Here is a 16,616-nt window from a genome sequence, read left to right as displayed (position 1 = left end):
GGAAACCCTGAACAGATATGACCAGTACTGGACTTGTACTGTATATTGCTAAACAATATGGCAAAATTTATCTTTAACTGAAATGATGCTAACTCTCTAGGTGGCTCTATTTTTTAATCAATGCAGCATATTTTGTTTGCCCTTTTCTGCCCTTCTGAATATACAGAATGTGTGTGGCTTTGCACATATTTTTTCAAGGTACAGGCTACGCTGGAAATGGAAGAAGCAAGGGAGAGTGGTGTATTACCACCTCCTTTTCTGTATAGCAGCAAATAAAATTCATAGCTGCTGGCCACCCAGATGTTTCTGCATGTAGCAATATGCATCAGAGTGTATCTCCTATGGCCACAGTTCCGGTAAACTAGACAGTTGTATATTCTGAATTCTGTGGAAAGATCTAGTGTGCATATTTTATCTTCTAATTAGCCTCCCATCTCCTCCCTTCCCACTCCATTTTCTTGGGCATTTGCTACTAAGAAACAAAAGACATTTATAGCTCAGAGTTTAGCAGTATCAGAGTGTAAGTGTGGGTCAAACCTGATTTATGTGGACCACTGATAAGCAGAAGAAAGCTGGACACAGGGTTGTGTAAAGCTAGTGAGCTTTGCTTGGCTGTCTTGGTTTTGTAGGCAGCCAACATCCCTCTGGTGTCGGAACTGGCCATCGATGACATCCATTTCGATGACTTTTCCCTTGATGTTGACGCCATGATCACAGCCGCTCTACGGATGTTCATGGAGCTGGGGATGGTACAGAAATTTAAAATCGACTATGAGGTAAGGTGAAGATATGTGTAGGATAAACTAAGGAGTCCACCGGGAAAAGTGTCTTAGCCACTGTGATGTAAAGGCCTTCCAAAGGCACGGGGTGGGCAATGATCTCTGCCTTGTGGATGCCATGAACGTGTCATGAGAATCCTGCAGGGTGTTAGTGGAAGTTTAGGAAGATGTTGTTGTTGTTGTTGTTGTTTTTACTAGATTTGTCTTATTTTATTTGCTTGACTGTTTTGCCTGCATGTATGTATGTACCCCACATGCACGCCTGGTGCCCAGGGAGGTCAGAAGAGGTTATCAAATACCCTCCAACTAGAGTGACAGATGGTTATGAACTGGACCCAAATCTGCCTCAGGAGCAGAATGTGCCTAACCGTTGAGCTGCCTGCTCAGCCCGCTGTGGACAGTTCTGATCATCGTATGGAATCACATGAACAGCCGTCCTCTGAGGACACAAACCACTCCCTAACCCAACCTCCTCCCTCCCATTTTAGACCCTGTGCAGGTGGCTTCTGACAGTAAGGAAAAACTATCGGATGGTTCTCTACCACAACTGGAGACATGCCTTCAACGTGTGCCAACTGATGTTTGCCATGCTAACTGTAAGTGTGTTTGTCGATGTTGGAGGGGCACCCTTCATTCGTGTGGACCCCCCACTTCTCCTATACACTTCTGTTTCCCTGAAAATTGTCCTGTGGTTATTTCATGCCAGCTCACACATGTCCTGTTTATGGCAATAGATATGTGACAATTTCTGAGCTTTAAAACTCAGAAACCATTGACACCTTAAAGTGGGTGGACAGCCTTGGGATGAAGACTGGGGCTTCTTTTTTGGTGTTCTCTTTTGGGAAGCTGGTTTTCTTATCCATTCTTACTCCCTGCCCCTAACACTTGGACTTTCTATGTAAATTCTTTGTGGAGGAAATGGAGATAAAGGAGAGGAAAGAGAGATCCCTGGGTAAGATTGGGTTGCTGCAGGAGCCCAAGAAGGTGTGTGACTGTCACTCAGGAGAATATGGAATTCTGAAAGAACAATTGCTTAGGGAATTCGAGAGAAGAGAGGGGTAAAGGCAGACGTGGACAGAGGCCTGTAGGTTTGCAGAGACTGTCAGGGCACCAGGCCAGAGACAAGCCTTGGGGTTAACTCTGAAAGCAAAGGTTGATGACAAGGGTCAAAACAAAAGCTCCCACTTGTTCCACTTGTTGGCCCAGTTTCTGCTAACATTGTTAATGACCAAGAAGAACGCTTTCTGACTTGAATATGTTGGGTTTTCTGCTACTTCATAACAGAAACATGTATAGATATGCACACACATGTGAGTTTATATAAACACATTTACTATGCAAAAAATAGACGGTAAGATCTGGATTCTTACAACATAAATACAAACACCTCCTGTCTTTGTATTCATCTTAAAACCTAGACAAAATTGGGACCCTGGGTGAAATGCGTTTTCTTTTGATCCAAATGAGTGAAGTTTATTCTTCCTCTTCATGAAAATCTTCACCCTGTGCTCTGCCCATTAAACGTCTACCCAACCTTTAAGGTGCTGATCTAACGCTGGTTTTCCATGAAGTTCCACCTGTCTCCCAGAACATCAGTAATTGCTTCCTAACCCAGAGCGCCAGTGTAAGACAGCTGTGATGTTACTGTGTGTCTTAAGTTCCTAATCTCTCATTTCCTGCTAAGTTACCCGCACTCATGGACAATTCCTTATCGCTTCAACCACATTCACCTACGAATCCCCAGCCCCTGTACCCTAGCACAGCTATACTCTGCCATGCATTCAGTCAGTTCTCAACAGAGAATGATGGACTGGCTTCAACTCGGGTGAGACCAAAAGGGAGTCACTTGTCCCTTGGAATGTGTGGGGATCCATCGAGGCAGACTGACCTGGTTCTGCCTTCTACTGTGTACACCATCAGCTGAGAAATTACTTGCAGATGGAAAGTGCCCTGGCCCCTGAGCTTTATCTGGCCAGTTGCTTGGAAACAAAAACACCTTCATCTTGCTCAACTTTAGTAGAGCTTGGTAGACAAGAAACTGTTTCTGTGCATCAAGCTAGTGGGTCTGGCTCACAGAAGACAATGGGCTTATTAACTAGTTGTCTTGGAAAACCTGAGGATTTGTGGAATTGTCAAAATAAGCAAGCAGAAATATTGCTCAGAGAAAGGGAATAAATAGAAATGCTCTAGACACTGCATTGTGGGAGTCAGGGGTAGAGGAAGCCTTCTAACAAGCCTTTAGGGAGGCAGGCATCTGGCAGCAGTGGTGGGGTCACAGTGCACCCACGGGTATAAAAGGTGTTGAGGTGTTATCAGTGAACATTTCTGTGGTACCAAGTCTTAATACTTCTTAAGAATCGGGGAAAAGTTGAGCTTGCTGGCTATGCCCCCTCATAATTGGGAGCATCATTGTGTCAGAGATTTTAAGGGTGCCATTACTTTTTTGTTTGCTCAGCAACTTGGAGCACATCCCTGTTAGAAAAAGTCTGGGTTTTGTTTTTGCGTTCATGCTCCTGCAAAAATAGAAGAGTTCACTGTTGTTCTCTGGGGGAGAAGGGCGGGAGATCGCACACTGCAGGAAGGAGTCTTGGAAAGAAGATGTCAGTGGATATTATTTTAGTCTCCAGCACATGGGGCTACACAGCTGCATCTGGAAGAGTCGTTACTTTCTGCTCATGACATTTTGCCAAACTTACTGAAGGTTTGTGGTGGGCTGGAGTGCCAACTTGTTTAAGTCTTACAGGGGTGTCTTCTCCAGCTCCATCTGGGAAAGTCTACTTAAGCAGGTTTTGGTTTGTTTGTTTGTTTAATCAACACAATAATTCTGGAGATGGCTAAGACTGCCTGACGCATGTAGATGTTCTTCACTTAATTCAGCCATCAAATCTAGTTTCTAACATGATCCCAGCCTGTGGTGAAGGACACGCACGTTATGTCCATGTATGGGCACCAGAACTATATGCACCCCTGAAGATCACTGGGGTCTTTCACTATTTTGAGACTCTGTCTTCATTCTAGGGTCCACATATTCTAATTCTAACAAGTTAGAACCCAAACCAAACTTTTCTATTAATCTGGATTCCTTTCTTTTCTTTTTTGTCTTTTTTTTGCAGACAGTCTCATGTAGTCCAGGCTGCCCCTCAATGACCTTCAACTAGCAGTGTAGATGGCATTGCCCTTGAACTTCTTTCTAAAAACATAATGTTTTGATCTTTTTAATAATTTCTATCATACATACAATGTATTTTGATTTCATTCACTTCCTACCAAATATACTTGCCACATACTCTGCCTCCTGACTTGGCATTATTTTTTTTGGAGAATTTTATTCATGAATACTGTATTTAATACTTTCCACCCCACCTTGTTCATCCCCCTTCCCTTGCCGCCTACTCCCTCTCAAATTCATGACCTCATCTTCTTTAATCGCATAATTGTTTTATATCATTAGTTCTGGTTATATACACAGCTTTCTGAGTCTGTTTGATGTTGTTAGCATGTGCATATGTTTAGGGCTGACCATTTGGGATTGGATAACACATCAGAGAGCCCGTCCCTGGAGAAGACTGAGACTTCCTCTCTCAGAAGCCATTCATTGCCTCTAGATCTTCATCTATCTGGAAGTGGGGCCTTGTGACATTTCCCTCCTCTATATTGGTATGTTAACAGGTGTGGTCATTATACAGATCTTGGTTAGGCAGCCATGCTGTTGAGACTTCCTGGGTGCAGTTTCCCTGTCCTATGTAGAAGACACAATCTCAGAACAGATATCTTGGCGCTCTGGCTCTTGCAATTTTTCTGCTCCATCCCTGAAGATGTCCCCTGAGCCTTGGGTAAAGGAGTTGATTGTGTTGTGCATGATTCAGCTGAGGCTGAGCATCCCACGGTCTGCTGTTTTCAGCGTTTTGACCAGTTGTAGCTTCTTGGTCTGCAAGAAGCTCCAAAAGGAAGCTTCTTTGAGGAGGAGTGATAACTATACCTGCAGGTATGAGGATGCCTATTTAGAATACAGTTAGACATCGTACTGGACCCTTGGGGGGAAATAGCCATGCTAGGTTCTCCTCTAGGGTCCTTGACCTTGCGAGTCATAGGTCGTTGGCTAGGTTTGCATCAGTAAGCGTGAGTTCCTCCTCTTAAGCAGGATACAAATCCAAGTAGACAGCTGTTGTCACCTCCGAGATATCAGTGTCACTATCGCAACTTTCCTTGAACCTTTGATGAGTGCTGGTCATTGTATGGTTGGGAAGCTCAGCAGGTAGGTGGGGCTGTTCATTGTTTTTCTGCTTTGTCAACTTGCATAGTCTTTTCAGGTACTAGGAAAGCTAGTTTTCAGGGCAGAGGCTTCCAGGTCAGTTCTAACTTTATTCCTGCAACGACTATATCTGACGTATGGAGCATCTCTAGGAGCAGGCCTTGCCTGCAAGTTCTGAGAGGTAACCACTAGCTACAGCAATAAGCTGTGTTATTTTGGGAGTTTCTTCCAACTCCCTTGACCAACAAATCTAGAGAAAGTTTTCCCTGCCTGTCTAGCATTGGGTGTTTTGTTAGATAGTCTAAAGCTCCTGAGAGAATAGTATCACTCCCAAGTGTCACTTCATTTAAACTAATAGATACATATATACACACATACATACACACACATGTTGCATTTATGTGTGTTTTAAGAAACATAAAAATGTTTCCCTATGATTTTTCTCAAACACTCTTAATGCTATGTATCCCTCCTCCCTCCCTCTCCCTCTGTGCTTCTCTCCCTCCCCTCTTCCCAGTTAACCCCTCCCCCATTTCCTCGTTTCTATGTACACAGCATCTGTGTTCCACAGCAACCACTCTCCAGACCTCCACCCCTCCCCACAACCCCAGTTTCCCTTCCTCAATTCTGTGGTCACATTAGGTTGAACTTTTGATCATCTTGCCTCTGCTTCTCAAGTTACCACCAGCCAACAGGAAGAAAGGCAGGGAGGGAGGGAACAAAGGAGGTAGGGAGGGAGGGAGAGAGGAAGAGAGGGAGGGAAAGAAAAAGAGAAGTAAGAAAGGAGGGAGGGAAGGAAGGAAGGAAAGAAGGAAGGAAAATTTTGACTATGAGAGGATGCCCGATGTGTGCTGGAATTTCCTCTAGATGGCGCTCCAAGGCAAAGTTTCCCAACCAATCCCGGAGGCGGGAGGGGCGGGGAGAGGGCAGTGAGCGGTCAAACCTTGCTTGACCAACCTTCCTTGAAAGTGCTTCTTTTCTTCTGGCGCGACAGATACAGGCCAGTGCAAAAATAAATGTTTTCTTTAAAATATTCACCAACAAAGCCGGTCTGTCGGAACAGAGCCCCTTCTATGAAGATGGGCCTGTTTTATGACTGTGCGTTAGCAGGAAGAATCCTGCCTCCTCCACGTGACTTGAAATTTGATCGCGCATTTTCCTAACCCCATTGTCTAGGAGAAGGGGGAAGTAGCTCAGCTGGGCACTGCTGAGCGGGTTTGGAACCACAAACTTCTGGACACTCACATGCATATTTGCACCAACTTCCTAGCTTTTATCTCTAAAATTATTTCACACAGAGAAAATAAGATTATTCACTCAAAATGGTTTGCAACAGCATCCAGCCTCATGTTTAGGAAACCAAATAACTTTAGCTCCTTAGAAATCAAAGGAAACAAAGGGGAAGTTTATAGCACGAGCAGTTTTATTCAGACGTGGGTGGATATTTCATTCACCCGGAACCCCATTGATCGATTATTGATTTGTTCCATGCACCTCGCTGGAAATTTTTTTAAAATTGCGGAATCAAAGTTTCAAGGTTACCGTTGATTTGAAAGAAATACCTATATAGTTTTTTTTTTCCTGAGCTTTGCCTTCCTCTAATAAATATACTAGATAATGCTTTCATCAACCATGGCTAGACAGAGACTAAAAACCTATATACCAATGGTATCTATACAAATTCTCATTGTTTATGTAAGGAGAAAGGGATGTTAGTCCGTTGTGCACATGTGTAATGAAAGATTATGACCAGAGCTGTACTGACAGGGTAAACCAAATATAGGAATGGATCTTTTTTTTTTTTTTTGCTTGTATTCTGTAGACTAAAAGGCGTGCCTTGATGTCTAAGTTACAGGGATACTTTTTGTTTGCATTATAAATGGTGTGTAATCTCTGACAGATTTTCCAAGGGGAACAGAAAGGGTCCTTAAGAGTCAGGGTTCTTTAGTGTCCTATAAATAGACTCTTTATCACCTAGGGCATTGCCCTGCTTCCTGTAGGGCTCAATAAAGATTAATTGAATGAGTGAATTTATCTTAGGGAAAATATTATTTGAAGAACTATGTTGCTCAGTGTCAGGATTTTGGTTTTTGGTTTTTTTTTAAGCACTATAATGACGAACAACTTTCATTGCTCAAAATCTCGCTCTTATCGCATCACGCTAAGGTTCAGCTAGGGTTCATATAGGATATTATGATCTTGCAGAATTCGCTGGCTGTGAAAAGGGAAGAGCACGTGATCACATTAAAATTTATGGTGGTGCTGGCGGCATGGCGCTGGTGGGGACCGGCAGTTAAACACTAATAATAACCAAGTGTCACGGCACACACATTGACACCTCCTGACATTTACTGGGGAATCCTAAATCTTCAGTGTGGAGGTAGTGTTCTTTAGTCCACCTTTGTGTTGTCAACAAGGTTATTTGGGGAGATAGCCATGCCATTTTATCAATAATTCAAGCTGGAGAACAGAAGGGACACTTGGGGGGAATCTGTCCCAGCCTCAAGCTGGGGCATCTCACGCGGTCTGGTGACTGACGTTCTCAGATAAGTCCTGATCTTTGAGGTCAAAAATTTCCCCCAAAAGGAATCTCTCTGGAATACAATTAGAACTCTTTGTTTGCCCCCTTGGGAAGGACAGAGGCAGCCAGTTGTTAAATAAAACATTTCAGTCGCCAGAACCCGCATCAGGAGACAGAATCAAATTCCTTGTGTCATTGGCAGGTCACAGTTAAGTTCTGTGACTGGCTGCACTGAAGTAAATGGTAATCATGTTTGAGGTCTCCAAAAAAGCATTCTCCCTTGCACCACCTCGCCAGTGTATGTAATCACACTTCCCTTAACAAAACTGCTATGTGTCCTGTAGCTTTGCTATAATAGTAAAATGAAATTTGCACGTTGGGGAAAAAAAAAAAACATTTAAATCTTCACGTAGATGTAACAGAAACATGTGGCAAATTTTGTATTTAGGGAAGGAGTGGTGTTTAATATTTCTGCAGAGCATCAGCTGTGGACATCATAAATTATCAGTGGAATGGACCAGTTGGAGACAGTGGTGCAGGCGAGTTTAAGGCTCCTGCCCTTCAGTTGTGTGAAATGGCTTTTATTTTTAACTCTCTCCACCTGCATCCCAGAGCCTCCATCAGGCACTCCGTGCTTCTAACTGGCTTTCTCTTTATTCACATCTATTTTACAAAAGAAAAAAAAAAAAAAAGGCAAGGCCACACATAATTAAGAACCTGGTGCGCTAATAACCAAACATACAGCGGGGCAGAAGGAGCGTCCAATCCATTTCCTCTCACAGGAGAGTAACCTCCATAACTCACGTTAAGCATCACCGTTCGTGAATTATGGGTCATTCCTCTCCTAGCGAAAATAAATTCTCCCGCACCATCAGCCTGCACTGGGTATTTTTCTTAGGACATGTAAATTGTAAAAGTGTACGGCCATAATCGTGTCTGACATTACCAAGAAACTGTAAGCCCTTGCTCCTGGGCACAGGCTTATAAGGAAATGCGTGCAGCATGGGGTCTGGGGTTGTCTAGTTACAAATTAGGATTCTTTAGGTTTTAGTTTTGGGTTTTGAAGTGAGTTTATTCTTGAGGTTTTTATGGTGTTGGTAAACTGCTTAATCTGTCGCTTTGTGTTTTATGATGCCAGCCCAATCCTTCAGGTCAGAGAGACCCAGCAGCCATCCATCACGGCTTCCATTTTCTGCACTGTTTGGCTTGCTAGTGCCACTTTCTTGGGACTGAAACCTGGCACCTAAGGGTGTTAAGTGAGGGGCTTTAAAAAGTTTTAAATTTTCACGGGTCTCATATTTAATCCTGGTTCACTGGTGGCAAATAAAATGTGGGGTAAGCTTTGAAGAGTCCCTGTATTCTTGAAATCCATCAACTGGGTCTCTTGGGATGCTTCAAGAGATCTGGCTTTCTGCACAATTAATATGCATCAAGTGATCTCTCTGTGTGCTCACATACCTGTGATATTATAGTGTGCTCACTCGTAATTTATCGTAAGTAAAATAAATAAATAAATAAATAAATAAATAAACTGTATTTCTAAACATACCCCACACCAAAAAAAAAAAAAACAAAAAACCCTAAAGACACACGTTCTTGATGTTAAAAGCTAAGGCTTTGGGAATCCAGAAATCATCTTCTTTTGCTTCTTTGCAAAAAATGCACACAGTAGACGTGAAAGAGACACGGTTCTGTTTATTGTGTATCCAACCCTCAGTTTCCTTGAGCATTCTTCCAGGTTGACTTCCCTCTTAATTGATGCATTATTCGTTTTTAAAATCTGAATTCTTTTTTAACATTTTAAAAAGATTATATATTTATTTATGTTTATGTGCTCAATTTGCACATGTACCTGCGTGCCAGAAGAGGGCACCATATCCCATTACAGATGCTTGTGAGCCACCATGTGGTTGCTGGGATTTGAACTTAGGATCTCTGGAAGAGCAGTCAGTGCTCTAACTACTGAACAATCTCTCCAGCCTATGATGCCTTCTTCTTAAGCCTTGCTACGGCACTTGGTTGGGGTTTTCCTCTTAGCATTCTGTTCCTCTTTTTGCACATTTTACCAAAATGTGAAAGAAGAAATATGTTGTCTGAATTTTATAGGACTACACCAGGACTTTCAGAGAATGAAAGAAAGTTGCCAGCCATCATTAGTAATTCCAGCATTCAAGAGGCTGAGGCAGGGGGATTGCTGTGAGTTCAAAGCCAGTCTGGGGTTAGATAACAAAACACTTTCTCCAACAAAAAACAACAACAAAATTGAAAACAAAATAATGTTGACAGAGGCCAGAAATTTGTATTGAAATATTCTTGCCAACAAATCAAACAAAGTAATTGTTAAGTACAGATCGGAAAAGACTACAAAGAGACAGAGTCCACTGAAGTTAGGCAGTGGACTTCTATTTCTAATGATTTTACAGTTCCAAAATATTTATATTTATATTATAGTGATAAGTCTTAGAAGCAGTTAAAAATAACTAAATATAATAGATAAAATCAACCTAAAACTGTTTCGTTTATGCTTTAAACATCTACTCGACACAAGAATTTTTCAAGACAGAGCTTTGGCACTTCTTTCTAAGACTTGCCTAGACCAGCATTGGCAGCGTTGGCAGCGTTGGCAGCGTTGGCAGCGTTGGCAGCATTCCTTGAAGGCAAAAATCACCATTTACACCAAACACACCTTGGGGTTTGGGATCTGATACTGAGTATGTTCTGAAGTCCCCAAAGGTAGAAGAAAGTTTTTGGGGGACAGACTGTAAAGTTCACCAGCCCTGAGTTTGGTAGGGAGAATCATTGTGTGCTTAAATCAATATTTTACTAATGCCAAGTAAATGCTTGGATGCATTCATCTTCAAAAGAAAGAAAAGAAAATGTGGTCAGATGATGCGGACAAGTAGAATTACATGGTGCTGTGCTGTGTGCTATGATAAGGGAGAGGGTGACATGTCGGTGCCGATGGTGGTCCCCTAAGAGCAAGGGGACATCTTGGTCTCAAGATAGGCTGGCATGGCCTCTTCTTCAGCTCTACAGCCACCACTCTTCACACCAAGGGGGTCTGAGCACTGAGTGCCGATGGGACGGTTTGGCTTTCCCTTCCCTTGAGGACTATGGTGACAACTGTTCTTCTCCGCTTGGTGTTTTCATTACACACAATCTCTGACTGTCAGAGAAGGACCTCTTATTTAAAATGGGAGCCAACTGTGGCAAGAAGTTACTAAGCTTACTCAGAAACCCTGCTGGCTGTCTAGAGAAAAGAAGTCTGCTGCTACTGTAAAACTTGAAGGAAAAAAATCCTCTGCCTAAAATCACTGACTGGAGTCTATCAGATAGTTTGACATTCACCAGCCTGCCCTTAGAACTTGCACCAAGATGTAGCCACTGCTTCTTGAAGCAAACAAGGCAAGAATCCCAGCCTGAAGCATCTAGAATTTTCAGTAAATGCATATAAAGCCCAAAAGAGCCCTGGGTCCCTGTTGGGAGGTCTCTGACCTGCAGATAGATTCTTCACGTTAGAAGTGCCCTAGCAGCCGGGCAGTGGTGGCGCACGCCTTTGATCCCAGCACTCGGGAGGCAAAGGCAGTCGGATTTCTGAGTTCAAGGCCAGCCTGGTCTACAAAGTGAGTTCCAGGACAGCCAGGGCTATACAGAGAAACCCTGTCTCGGGGGGAAAAAAAAAAGCAAAAAAAATAAAAGAAGAAGAAGTGCACTAGCAGAGCCTGGCCAACCACCAACAGTGCAGCTCCAGACATTTGTTTACCTTAGGGAATTTACAAAGAAACCTTCAGAGTGGTTTGGGCTAAAGTAAGTGTAACAATGTACCAATCAAAGGCTCCAGATAGTGACTGTCAGCACTTTGTAAACTAGAATTAAAACCTAAGAGGACCTACATGCTTCTTGCTAAGTGCTCGTCCACTGCTACCCTTCCCAGGACCTGTTAACTTATGTCTGTAAATATCTCGGTTAGAACATGTTGGCGTGGAGCAGGGCAGAACTTCCTGGAAGCATCCTGCCTTTCAAAAACGCTTAGACTGGCCTGATTGGGACTCAGCTTTTCTTGTCTGTGAGAGAAGAAAGTGAAAGTGCTGAGCTGGGACCTCTTAGTTGGGATCATGACTCTATGGGACTAGGCACTGTCTGGGCTGCACTCATGACAAACATACAATGCTTGATCTGCTGTCTCCAAAAGCAAAGATGGCCAGCAATCTCTGCCAGTACACTCTTCCATGGTGCAGAATCTCCACTGGACCGCACTTCTCCCCTGGCCTAGGCTGGTGCAGATATTTACAAAATTTGCTAAGTGAATGGACACTTTTCCAAATGTCACTATTTTATTCAAACCTGGAGTAGTCTGATCACAAAATTATTTAAATATTTTTAATTCAACACAAGCTATTTCTTTTTTATTACTTTTGATTAAAAATTTTTTAAAATTATCATATCCAACACCTTTAAAATTACAAATAAAATCTTTTTCTTTAAAAAAAAAAGCCCTGAAAATATACAGGGCATATAAATTTTTGATGAATAAATGTTCTCTGTGGATTTTTCAACACAAAATAAAGCTTTTTGTAATTTGACTACCGACCTCTTGATGCGTACCCAGTAGACTTTCCCCTGTGCACTCAGTAGCCATTTTATAAAAGTGGGCTATTTCATTTCTCCCGCCAGATCTTGGTTTTCTGTGAAGCCTTATTTGTAACACGCTGTGTGCTATCAGGTTGATCTTGCTGCAACAGAGACAAGTGTAGGCTAAAAATGTCAAATGGCTCTGTAGCACCCGCTGGTACTGCTCTAGAATAGTGGGCTCCATGGATAAGTCACATCTGGGTGATCCTGGACAGCCCTCTTACCTGCCATCTCCACCTAAACCCTGCACATCCACGCCTGTCTCACAATAGATGCTGGATTCACAAGCCAAGCTGCCTGGGCTCTAAGTCTGCCTCTGCTATTTCGCTATGTAATCTATTAGATAGATCGACAAGAAGAGTACCTATCTAGAGGTTCTTGTAACGGTTGAGAACCGTGCTTGGCATATGCTGAGTATGATGACAGTATTAATAATCGCTAGTATTTTCTCAAACATGCCAATTGCTTGATACCCAGCAAGGACCTAGTAACAGCCATTGGCTGAAAAACTGCTCTACAGCACCACCTAGGGCTGACACTTATAGCCGTTGTATCTTGCTGAATTCAACAGACCCACCCTGACAGTCACTTTCTTTGTCTGTGATAGTCTGGCGTTCACTGCTACACAGACTCAGCTTAGATTTTTCTGTTAGCTAATGGCAGAAACTTGTTGGTAGTCTAGCTGAACATGAGAAGGAATCAAATCAATCTGGGGACGTTAAAGTCTTCACTGTTGTATGTAGTAGAAGATAGTAGAATTATCCCAGAAAACACACCTGCCCCATGAAAGCTGGCCATTTGGAGGACTGCCCCACGCACTGTAACGGGGCTTCTCTAGGGTGAGGTGAGAACTGGATCTATGAACTGACTCTTTACTTAGACATATTATATTTATTGCTCGTATTTCTGATATACACCATGAAGGAATGCAATCGAGAAGGCATACTGACACAAAGGTCAATAAAACTCATAATAATTGAAGAAAGACATAATTTTATTTGAAAAAATAAAACAATAAGCTAGAGTCAGGAAATAAATACATCGAGACATCCCTCCCTCGCCTCTCTGTTTTCTTTTTGAAAGTATATTATCTTCGTCAGGCAGCTGCCTCTCTGCTCACTCTGGGTAGATGGCGGTCTGAATGGATGAGACTGAAGGAAGATGGATGAGGGGGGAGGAGCGAATGGAAACTTTGTGGCAGGTGGACACTTTTCAGGCCTGATGATTCTCAGAAACCATTTACCAGGCAGCTTTAAATCACAGTCAAGAGCGAGGCCCTGCTTCAGTAACTCAGGTATCACAGTCGGGAGAGGTAAACACGTTTTGCGAGACCGTGTGTCTGCCCAACTTCAAGGAATCTTTATTCCGCCGTCCCTGGATGAGTTCAGTAGCCTCGGAGTGATATAAGATTATTAGGTTTTATAGAAAAAGTGTTTGTATATCTCATTGAGCTCTCAAAAGTCTTCGTGATGATGAAGCATTTTAGAGACATGTGATGAATTTCAAGGAGAAAATAAAAGGTTACTGTGTAAAATCCCCCAGTAACGGGGAGTGGTGGGAGAGACAGAGACAGAGACAGAGACAGAGACAGAGACAGAGACAGAGACAGAGAATATGATAGTTTATAAAACAGCAGCAAAGAACAAGGCCAGCCTCTACCTTCAGGGTCAAGGTGGAGGGAGGAGAAGCCACACACATGAGACCAATTTTCTCAGACCTGCCAAGGCTCGGCAACGAAGGACTTCAGAGGCCACAAGATAGGGTAGAGTGGGTTAAAGACTGAAACGGTGAGTCCCCAAGTCTCTCTCTCCCCTCTCCACTGAAGAAGATGTGTACCTTGTACGGGAAATGGTGTTTCCTGAATGGAATGAAGCACTGTCTTTGAGGACAGCAGCCAAAGGGCAGGATACGTGGGGAGAGTGGAGACTCGTGAGTGCCAGTGGCCTCCAGAGTGCCAGGCCACAGCTCCTGACTTTATCTCAGTGTTTACACAGCTCTGGGCAACAGGTTGGAGAGTCCAGAGACAGGAGCTTAGGTCCTAGTGTTTGGGAATCTCCAGGAAAAGGCCAGCTAGACGTTTGGTCACCCTACGGCAAGGCCTGGCAACCCGCAGGCACCTGGCACCCACCCTGGTGTAGGGTGAACTTGAGATCACTTCATTTCTAAGTATGGATGTAGGAAAGACTTCTGAGAGGACACAAAGCAAAGAACAGGCTCAGAGGACATGGAAAATTCAAAGGAGCAAAAGAAATTACGAGGAACGTTATCATTTTCTTCCGAAAGGTAGGAAAAGAGATAATACATCAGGGGGAGAAGAGCAGTACAGGATTGGAAAAGAAGCAGGAAAATACTCACAAATGTAAAACTCACGGAAAGAAAGAATAGTCTATACAGGAGATTAAAGAGAAAAGATCTTAACATAATGAAATCAGCATTCAATAATTTTGCTCATATACAACAGGAAAAAAATATTGAAGTGCTGGTGAGACAGCTCAGCAAGGAAAGGCTGCCCAAGACTGGCCACTTGAATTCAAGTTATTGTATCCACATGCAGCCCCATAGGAGGAACAACAATATGAACTAACCAGTACCCCACCCCCAGAGATCCCAGGGACTAAACGACCAATCAATCAAAAAGTACACATGGAGAGACCCATGGCTCCAGCTGCCATGTAGCAGAGGATGGCCTTGTGGGGCATTGATGGGAGGAGAGGCCCTTGGTCCTGTGAAGACTCCATGCCCCAGTGTAGGGGAATGCCAGGGCAGGGAAGTGGGAGTAGGTGGGTTGGTGAGCAGCGGAAGGGGAGATGGGTTAGGGGGTTTTCCAAGGGGAAACAAGGAAAGGGAATAACATTTGGAATGTAAATAAAGAAAATGTCTAATAAAAAAATAAATAAAAAGAAATTAAAAATCTATTAAAGAAGGTAATTTTAGCCGAGCGGTGGTGGCACATGCCTTTAATCCCAGCACTTAGGAGGCAGAGGCAGGCGGATTTCCAAGTTCGAGGCCAGCCTGGTCTACAGAGTGAGTTCCAGGAGAGCCAGGGCTACACAAAGAAACCCTATCTTGAAAAACCACAAAAAGGTAATTTTAAGAAAGAAATGAAAAGTTTTTCTCCAATTTAAGAACCGTGTGCCTAGCACAAAGATTTAAATAAGTAAGTAAATAAATAAATAAATAAATAAATAAATAAATAAATAAGAAAAAATGTAATTTAAAATGTACTGAAGAAAAACAACAACAGAAAGACCCGAGGAGCTATGTGCTGGAGAAGCAGAGGCTGCAGATTAAATTTACAACATAAACAGATTGAAGAGGGGCTCCCTGACCCAAGCGCGTCGGCAAGGAATTGCTAACACAGGGAATAGAGAGGACATTCAGAAGCAAGCAAACTGACACTAAAAATACCAGGAATGAGGCTGGCGTGTTCTTCCCAAAAGCAACGTTGTAAGCCAGCCAGTAAAGAAGTTAGTCCCTTAGAACCCCGAGAGAACTTATCTTCCCCTGGAATTGTTAGGCAGACTAACAGTTGAGTGTGAAGGTAGACTAAGCCCCCCAGACCCAATCCCAGCCATGTAAAACCTGAGAACACCCGTCTCCCTAAGAAACAGACAACGCTTGCTTATGAAACCTGCAAAATGAGGCAGACATTGAGGAAAGCCACACGAGGCAAGAGATAAGAGATCATCCCCCAGGGAGGGGGCAAACCAGACCTGACCACCCCCGAGACATGAAGGATCACTTAAGTGTGAAGCTTTGGATTCTCTTCAAAATTATTTAATAGATTTTTACAAAATCATGTAGGATATGGAAAGGCATAACTGTTTGAAAGAACTATGGACTCCAGGAAATGAACGTATTTAAGAAAACGGTTACAGTGTATCGGTCGGCTGGGCAGTGGGCAGTACTTACAGGGTGACCATGTTGAAAGCTCTGGGCATAGATTACATTGGGAATGGAAGGGAGGTGCAGGGACCACCCATCACCTCCCATCCACCACCATCAGTGCTTCAAGGTATGCTGGGATTGAGGGATGCTAGGAAGATGCTCCTTGTGAGCCTTAGGCACAGGATAGAGCCTCCCTGTAACTCAGTTCTTTGTCATAACCAAAGATAATAATAGCTATTACCTCATTCGCTAAGTAAGTTAAGCAGTTGAAAAGTCTTAGGAGAATTGCTAGCAGCATAGGAATGAGTGTGTAAATATTTGGTAAAGAATCAAGTGCTAAGACACATGTATATTGTGGAGCAATCTGGGGTGATGTCACCAGATACTTAAGAGAATCTGGTTACCTTTACAAATCAGGAATAATGAACAGTGAGGGAGACGGCAGTCTTTCGGCTTTAGGCTTCTTAGTATGGCTTTAGAAAACTATTACAAGTAATAACATAACAACAAGTAACATCCAACAAGTTTTAAAACCAAGGCTGTT

At 43.0% G+C, this 16,616-nt stretch overlaps 1 protein-coding gene across 2 annotated transcripts in view; it reads left to right on the top strand.

Moving 5' to 3' along the window:
• The window catches only part of Pde11a (phosphodiesterase 11A), a 350,512-nt gene that overhangs the window by 260,935 nt on the left and 72,961 nt on the right, over nucleotides 1-16,616 (top strand). For both annotated transcript variants that reach the window (XM_021181980.2, XM_029474559.1), the window contains exons 11-12: nucleotides 630-776; nucleotides 1,268-1,375. In XM_021181980.2, coding sequence (XP_021037639.1) covers nucleotides 630-776; nucleotides 1,268-1,375 — 255 coding nt within the window. The remainder of the gene's footprint in view (nucleotides 1-629; nucleotides 777-1,267; nucleotides 1,376-16,616) is intronic.

The sequence above is a fragment of the Mus caroli genome, chromosome 2 (genome assembly GCF_900094665.2).
Source record: "Mus caroli chromosome 2, CAROLI_EIJ_v1.1, whole genome shotgun sequence".
Classification (NCBI taxonomy): domain Eukaryota; kingdom Metazoa; phylum Chordata; class Mammalia; order Rodentia; family Muridae; genus Mus; species Mus caroli.
This window is presented reverse-complemented; position numbering and strand designations above follow the sequence as displayed.